The following is a 9,450-nucleotide window of genomic DNA, read 5'->3' on the forward strand; positions in this document are numbered from 1 at the left end:
AAAGAGTAATTGTAATACTCATCCCAGCTCACTTTGACCCCTTGGCAGTTGGCACGCATTTCACTGGTAAAACTGTATCTTATAATTACGAGTTTGTATTAGGGCAATTTTTCTAAATAAACTATTTTTAAAATTTTATCACAAAATAGATTTTAAAGAGGAAAATGACTCAAATATTTCATCTACTAGGTAAAAAGACTCTAAAACTCTAGATATATAAATACAAACAAAAAAGTTTAGAAAAAAAGAATTTTTTTTATAGTTTCTGATTATATGTTTTCAAATTCAAATTCTTTATAATTTTACTTTTTAATTTTTTTCAATTTTCTTTTTAAAATTTTCTTTTGTAAATTATTTTTTGAATTATTTTTTTCAAAATTTTAATATTTATTTTTTATTTTATAAAATTTTAAACCTTAATCCAAATCCTTACCTCTTATCTCTAAGGTTTTAAGGTTTGTATTAGTTAATTCTAGAGATATATGTATATATTTACTTCTTTAATGAAATATTTTGGTCGTTTTATTCTTAGAATTTATATTTGTGATAAAAAAGAATTTTGTGATATCATAAAGGTAAGAAATTAAATTTGATATGTATTTGTTTAGTTTTGTATACATTAGATACTTTATAAGTTGATCTTATGTTTAGTGGAGTGTTTGCTTCTATTTAGTTAGTTATTTGATTTAGGTATTAGAAGAATTCTTGGAAAGTTTTCCAAAATATAATGTATTAGAAGATTTCTCATCTCAGAAGAATAATAAATTTAGTGTTTAGAAGTGAGAAGTCTTCTAATGCATTTTATTCTATCAGACTTCCAAAAAGACTTGCGAACAGAAAGTATATAAACTAATTAGAATTTTGTCTCCTTATATAAAGAAAATTTACACATTATATCCTCTTTTCAAATGGCTGCAACAACAATGTATGTTTCTCATTTTCAAAATCTCTAACCTCATTCTAATTTTTTAAAACTTGAAAACACCAAACTTATATTAATTATTAATTATTTATCTCATGTTTTTTATCACCAGTTTATCTTGTTTTTTCATATTTTTCATTACATAGTTCTTATTAGGTGTTTTCATGCACCATATGCAGTAAAAAAATTTAAAATATTTTTTAACAGATAAACATAAATTATATTTAATTTTTTTATTAATATTATAAATTTTATTTTTCTTATTAATATTTTAATATAAATTTGATTTAACTGGACATTAAAATTAAGATAAAAACAATTTTGTTTATTTTGAATTATATTTAAGATTGTGCATGTATATATTTAAAATTATAATCTTTGGTAGATTTTTCTATCTATTTATTTTAATTAAATATATTAAATAAATATGTAAAATTGCATAATTGTCAAAAATTAAATTTAAACAATATTTATAAAATCTATAGATATATATATATAAGAAACTAATGATTTTACGATTTAATTTGATTTTATGATTTAATTTTTATAATTTTCTAAAAATATGTATAAAATATGTATATATTTTTGAAATATTTTTAATTTAAATGATATTTCGAAATTTGAAATGCGATAATTGAATATATTTATTTTAATGATGATTTATGAGTTATTATCATATTTTTAAAAAGTCCAAAAATAAAAATCGACAATAAATGTAATATATGAGTTATTATCATATATTAAAAAGTTTACCAAAAATATAAATTAACAATAAATATAATTGTACATGTCATATTAATCTATAAGATATGTCATCAATTTTAGTAGCCATGTCATATTATTTTGTGAAAATGATTGTAGAGAAAACATGTGGCAAAATCAATTTTCAAATATAGTCTAGGGGATGTAAAATTTCATAAATTTTAAAAATTAAAATTAAAAAATATTTATAAGAAACTAATGATTTTATGATTTAACTTTTACAATTTTCTAAAAATATGTATATATTTTTAAAATATTTTTAATTTAAATGATATTTCGAAATTTGAAATGTCATAACTGAATATATTTATTTTAATGATGATTTATGAGTTATTACCATATTTTTTAAAAAGTCAAAAAATATAAATCGAAAATAAATGTAATATATGAGTTATTACCATATTTTAAAAAGTTTACCAAAAATATAAATTAACATTAAATATAATTGTCCATGTCATATTAATCTATAAGACATGTCATCAATTTTAGTAGCCATATCATATTATCTTGTACCAGCTGCTGGCACTCCCTATGATATCTCTCAAGACCGCTCTCCTATTAGAACCCTCAGTGAGGACAGAGTTCACGTCTCCTTGCGGCTGGGACCCCTGTTTACGTTGGAAGATGACGACAGTCTTAACCTCCGACTACCTCCAAACGACCCTAAAGCTTCGTCTCGGTCCAAAACTGGTAGGAACTCAGAGAAAGTCGCAACAGCATCACGCAAACAAAGTCAGAGGAGCTCTGGACAGGGAACACCTGTTAAAAGACGCCGCACTACAAAAGCAAATCCCTCTCCCAAACGGAGACATGGAAAGGAAGTTGGAAGCAAAACAGCGGGTTCATCAAAAGAAGCAGGAACTTCTCAACCCAAGATTCCGATGATCCCAGCGACTAAGAAGAAAGGAACGGATTTTCGGTCCGCTCCAAAACCTCTTCCTTAGTCAATATGAGCTGGAACTGTCAAGGTATCGGGAGCGACCTGACAGTTCGTCGTCTGAAGGAGTTCAGAACAAAGGACTCTCCAGACATAATGTTCCTAATGGAGACAAAACAGAAGGATGAGGACGTCTACCTAATGTACAGAGGCTCTGCTTTTACAAACCATTTTACTGTCCCTCCAGTGGGTTTGAGTGGCGGCCTTGCGCTATCATGGAAAGACAACATCCAGTTGGAAGTTTTATTCTCATCACCTAATGTAATTGATACTTGCATCGAGTTCAATAAGAAAAAGTTTTATGTATCTTACATTTACGGAGCTCCGAATAGAGAAAACCGTCCAAGATTCTGGGAGGAGATGACAGAGATTGGACAGGGAAGGTCTGGCCCATGGCTACTTACCGAAGACTTCAACGACCTCTTAGACAACTCGGAAAAAGTTGGCGGCCCGTTGAGATGGGAAGGCTCTTTCCTCTCTTTCCGCAACTTCGTGTCAACACAAGGATTGTGGGACCTGCAATTCTCAGGAAACTCACTCTCATGGAGGGGTACTCGGTACTCACATTTCATTCAATCCAAGCTAGACCGAGCAATGGCCAATATTGATTGGATGGAATTATTCCCGGCTGCTAGAAGTGAATACCTTCGCTTTGAAGGTTCTGATCACCGACCCCTGTTGACTCACTTTGATCAACATTTAAAAAAGAAAAAAGGCAATTTCCGCTATGATAGAAGACTCAGTGGCAAACCGGAGATCAGGAAGCTAGTGGAAACTACCTGGCAAGCGTCGGATACAGACTCTGTTCTGACCAAGATAAACCATGTACGACACAAGCTTATAGAGTGGGCAAAGGAACAAGCTGCAGCAGCAAAAGTCCACATATGTTCTAATCAGGCTCTACTCGAACAAGCGCTTTCTGCCTCAGTTCCAGATAATGATCGAATCTCTGAACTAAAGACGGTCTTGGAAAATGCTTATGCTGAGGATGAAGCTTTCTGGCGGCAAAGAAGCAGGATTCAATGGTTAAACGGTGGTGACCGTAACTCAGCCTTCTTCCACGCAGTTACCAGGGGACGTCGCGCCAGTAACAAATTCTCAATCATTGAGGATGAAACAGGGGAAGCTTTCTTTGAGGAGGATCACATCGTTAAGGCCTTCTCCCTGTTTTATCAACATTTGTTCACGGCAGGAAGCGCTGACCCTTCTGCAGTGGTCTCTGAAGCTATTTCTACCAGAGTTACACCTGAAATGAATCAGCTGCTGGTTAAGATCCCATAGAAGATTGAAGTACAACAAGCTGTTTTCTCAATTCACCCAGATAAGGCGCCAGGCCCCGATGGCTTCTCTGCGGACTTCTATCAAACTTTCTGGGATGTTATAGGAGATGACGTGTACCTGGATATCAAAGCTTTCTTCGAGTCAAAGATTCTGCAACCGAGACAGAACGAGACACACATTAGACTAATCCCCAAGCTGATTGGTGCCAAGAGAGTTTCAGATTACAGACCTATAGCTTTGTGTAACACACACTATAAAATCATCGCAAAGATCCTATCGAAGAGGCTTCAGCCGCTCCTCAATACCCTGATCTCTCCATCTCAGTCGGACTTTGTGCCGGGAAGATCAATCTCTGACAATGTATTGATTACCCACGAGGTCCTTCACTACTTGAGGAAATCAGGAGCAAAAAAGAGAGTTGCTATGGCGGTTAAAACCGACATGAGCAAAGCTTACGACAGGATTGAATGGATCTTTCTACGGGAAGTGCTTCAGCGAATGGGTTTCCATGAGACTTGGACAGAATGGGTAATGGAGTGTGTATCCTCTGTTTCTTATTCTTTCCTAATCAACGGAGGCCCGCAAGGAAAAGTTGTCCCCTCCCGAGGCTTGCGACAAGGAGATCCTCTCTCCCCTTACCTGTTTATCCTTTGCACCGAGGTTCTCTCCGGGCTATGTAATAAGGCGCAGGAAAATGGGACTCTCCCGGGGGTGAAAGTTGGTCGACACTGCCCACCGATAAATCATTTGCTGTTTGCGGATGACACAATGTTCTTCGGAAAATCCAACGCGGCAAGTTGTGCTACTCTCACCACCATTCTGCTTAAATACGAGAAGGCGTCGGGGCAGTGCATAAACCGAGCCAAATCATCCATCACCTTCTCGTCTAAAACGAACCAGGAATGCAAAATCAGAGTGAAACGAGAACTCAACATCAGCAACGAAGGTGGGATTGGCAAATATCTGGGACTCCCGGAACACTTTGGTAGAAAGAAAAGAGATATTTTTTCTTCCATAGTAGACCGGATAAAGCAGAGAAGTCAAAGCTGGACGACCCGCTACTTATCGGGTGCTGGGAAGATGGTCCTCCTCAAAGCAGTGTTGGCTGCTATGCCCACCTACACTATGTCATGCTTTAAGCTCCCGGCCTCTCTCTGTAAGCAGATTCAGTCGGTGTTGACGCGATTCTGGTGGGACGCAAAACCAGACACCAGAAAGAGGAGTTGGGTCTCTTGGGACAAACTAACTTGCCCAAAAAGTGCGGGTGGACTGGGCTTTCGTGAGATTGAAATCTTCAACGACGCCTTGCTAGCAAAACATGCCTGGAGACTTCTGCAGGATCCTTCTTCCCTGCTAGGGAGAATTTTACTTAAGAAGTATTGTCACTCTTCTGATTTTCTCTCCTGCTCAGCACCAAATGCAGCCTCCCATGGATGGCGTGGAATATTAGCAGGTCGCGAGGTTCTCAAAAAAGGCATGGGATGGTCCGTTGGTAACGGAAGAAGTATAAAGGTTTGGGGTGATTATTGGTTATCGACAGAGAACCAAGTCAGGCCGATAGGACCACCCACAGAGCTCGATCAGCACTTAAAAGTTAGTGATTTACTTATGGAAGGATCAGCTCACTGGAATATTGACGAAATCAGATGAAGAATCCCAGTCTATGAAGCCCACATCAGGAAGCTATCACCAAGTGACTCCCTACTTGACGATGACTTAATCTGGCTCCATGAGAAATCGGGAAGTACACCACCAAGTCAGGGTACGCTTTGGCAAAGATTCACAATGGTAACTCCCTTGATGAGTTCAATTGGAAGAAATGCATATGGAATGTTCAATGCTCTCCAAAGCTTCGCCACTTTCTCTGGAAACTGAAAAGCAAAGCGCTAGCAGTAGGAGAGACGTTGGCAAAGAGGGGTATACAGGTAGAGGGTAAATGTAAGCGATGCGGTGAACCGGAGACGCTGCTACATGTTATGTTAGCTTGCACAACGGCTCAGAAGGTCTGGGAGCTAGTGCCTGCAAAGAACAAACCCCTCATCACCTCTTGCCAATCAGTGGAAGAAGTACTTGTAACCTGTACCCGTATGGTTAATCTCCCGCCTATTGGTCTGACTACTCCGTTATATCCCTGGATCTTATGGGTATTGTGGACGAGTAGAAATCAGCTCCTGTTCGAGGATAAGTCTTTCCTGGAATCAGAGATGCTAGAGAAAGCTATAAAAGCAGCTAAGGAATGGCAATCCTCTCTCCCAATCCGAAAGCATGTCTCTGTTTCAACTAAAGACTCTCCACTCTCGAACTCTCTTCCACAGGTTCCAGCTAATACATACTTGTTATGTTCCGATGCTGCTTGGAATTGCTCTACCTTTGCAGGTGGACTTGGTTGGGTCTGTAATGACTCACTAGGCAATCTTGTCTTCCAAGGAACCGAAAAACAACGCTACATTGCTTCAGCCCTCGTTGCAGAAGCTTTAGCGATGAAAGCTGGCCTCTTGAAGGCCATCTCCTCTGGTATTAAAGACGTCATCTGCTGTTCAGATGCTAAAAGTCTTATCGATGCAATCACAGGTACCACGACTGTGAAATCGCTCCGAGGATTGCTCCATGACTTCTGCGTGTTGAGTGCATCCTTCACTTCTATCTCTTTCCGCTTTATTGCTCGATCTTGTAATGATCCTGCGGATAAGCTAGCGAAAAACGCTTTGTTTGTGTTGTCTAACAATCTCCATGAGGTTGAAAACTCTCTTATGTAAGCTCTTTTAAGGTTTTAATGGAAGGTTTGATAAAAAAAAAACTAATTAGAATTTTGTCTCCTTATATAAAGAAAATTTACACATTATATCTTCTTTTCAAATGGCTGCAACAACAATGTATGTTTCTCATTTTCAAAATCTCTAACCTCATTCTAATTTTTTAAAACTTGAAAACACCAAACTTATATTAATTATTAATTATTTATCTCATGTTTTTTATCACCAGTTTATCTTGTTTTTTCATATTTTTCATTACATAGTTCTTATTAGGTGTTTTCATGCACCATATGCAGTAAAAAAATTTAAATTATATTTAATTTTTTTATTAATATTATAAATTTTCTTTTTCTTATTAATATTTTAATATAAATTTGATTTAACTGGACATTAAAATTAAGATAAAAACAATTTTGTTTATTTTGAATTATATTTAAGATTGTGCATGTATATATTTAAAATTATAATCTTTGGTAGATTTTTCTATCTATTTATTTTAATTAAATATATTAAATAAATATGTAAAATTGCATAATTGTCAAAAATTAAATTTAAACAATATTTATAAAATCTATAGATATATATATATAAGAAACTAATGATTTTACGATTTAATTTGATTTTATGATTTAATTTTTATAATTTTCTAAAAATATGTATAAAAATATGTATATATTTTTGAAATATTTTTAATTTAAATGATATTTCGAAATTTGAAATGCCATAATTGAATATATTTATTTTAATGATGATTTATGAGTTATTATCATATTTTTAAAAAGTCCAAAAATAAAAATCGACAATAAATGTAATATATGAGTTATTATCATATATTAAAAATTTTACCAAAAATATAAATTAACAATAAATATAATTGTATATGTCATATTAATCTATAAGATATGTCATCAATTTTAGTAGCCATGTCATATTATTTTGTGAAAATGATTGTAGAGAAAACATGTGGCAAAATCACTTTTCAAATATAGTCTAGGGGATGTAAAATTTCATAATGTTTAAAAATTAAAATTAAAAAATATTTATAAGAAACTAATGATTTTATGATTTAACTTTTACAATTTTCTAAAAATATGTATATATTTTTAAAATATTTTTAATTTAAATGATATTTCGAAATTTGAAATGTCATAACTGAATATATTTATTTTAATGATGATTTATGAGTTATTACCATATTTTTAAAAAAGTCAAAAAATATAAATCGAAAATAAATGTAATATATGAGTTATTACCATATTTTAAAAGGTTTACCAAAAACATAAATTAACATTAAATATAATTGTCCATGTCATATTAATCTATAAGACATGTCATCAATTTTAGTAGCCATATCATATTATTTTTATGAAAATGATCGTAGAAAAGACATGTGGCAAAATCACTTCTCAAATATAGTCTAGGAGATTTTTCACTTCTTTAAAGGTAGATCTATAAAATTTAGATATGTATTTATGTGTGTTTTATATGTTAGATTCAAAAAAATTATAGATTCCAAAAATCTATAGATTCAACCTAATGTGACTATTTTTATTATTTAATCATAACATTTTTATTTTAGAATTTTTTCTTAGTTTTGAAGTCATTTCTTCAAATTATGGTTTTGAATAACTAAAAGGGAGGATTATCTATAAATAAAGTAGCAGTTTCTCTTCAAAGGGCACACCACATCATCGGCAAAGAAAAGCCAAAAGAAGACACATGGCACTTTACTTCAATCAGTACTACAATCTCTCTTTCCCACGACAACAAAATCAATTGCTTCCTTCCGAAAAGTTTTGAATATCTGATGACCCTAATAAAACATTATATAAAACTTCTTAGACGGTTTTCATCTTGATTAAGGAAAGAGAAACCGAAATCATAGAGAATCCACCGGTTCATGTCGGCTTCTTCTTCCTCCTAAATGATACAGCCACAGCATTTCACTTTAGCTTTTTTCACAAGAAATCAAAACTGATAGCTTAAATAGAATGAAGATTGTCACTCAAAGATGTGAAAGGCTTTGAGATAAGATCATGAATCAAAACCTAAGTGAATCACACACAAAGATAAAGGTTCAACACTTGCATCCTAAGAAAGAATCTCACATAACTTAGAAATAACAAGAACAAGCATAAAAGCTCTCAAAAAAAATCTCACTTTTTATTCAATACTCAAATTTGATTTTACAATGAAATGAGAAGAGCTTTATATATATAGCTCTTGGACAAAGATTTCAGAATCAAAAGATATAAATGAAAGGGGGATTTTTAGGTTAAATCATCACTAAAAAGAATCAAATGGGCTGGTCAAAAGGCTGATCTCAAGGGATTAAAATCTGCTTATTAATGAGAGTGTTGACCACGCTTTTAATACCTTTGGACTGATCTTTTGGAGCTGATAAGGAGGCTTAAGTGGTGGCCTTTGTTTGGGGACAGTCAGCTGAATAAAACAAACCATAGGCTTAATGTCGTCTAAGTTCATCCAAGTCCAAACATGGAAAGTCTTGTCTACTTTATGAGCAATGGATTTGATGTCCGCATCATACCCTCCTCCTTGAAAAAGTTGTCCTCAAAACTTCCTCATGTGATATAAGGATGTACCTCGAATTTTGTTGGACCTCTTCTGATGGATCAAGCGGCTCAGGCTCTTTGTTCTCATACTATATTTGGACCGCCTGTTGGACCAACCCATCCAAACCATCACATGTGTATCTTTGTATGTGAAAACGTATCTCACCTCTTAGCCCGTAAACAAACTGGTCCATAACATTCTCATTGCTTACTCATGGATTG

At 33.9% G+C, this 9,450-nt stretch overlaps 1 protein-coding gene across 1 annotated transcript; it reads left to right on the top strand.

The window, feature by feature from the left end:
* Positions 1 to 4,325: 4,325 nt before the first annotated feature.
* On the top strand, positions 4,326 to 6,658 carry LOC130499048 (uncharacterized). Its single transcript, XM_056992941.1, has 2 exons — positions 4,326 to 5,495; positions 5,648 to 6,658. Exons 1-2 carry the CDS (start codon positions 4,326 to 4,328, stop codon positions 6,656 to 6,658), a joined length of 2,181 nt encoding a protein of 726 aa, XP_056848921.1.
* Positions 6,659 to 9,450: the final 2,792 nt, after the last annotated feature.

Source organism: Raphanus sativus, chromosome 8, assembly GCF_000801105.2.
Source record: "Raphanus sativus cultivar WK10039 chromosome 8, ASM80110v3, whole genome shotgun sequence".
Taxonomy (NCBI): domain Eukaryota; kingdom Viridiplantae; phylum Streptophyta; class Magnoliopsida; order Brassicales; family Brassicaceae; genus Raphanus; species Raphanus sativus.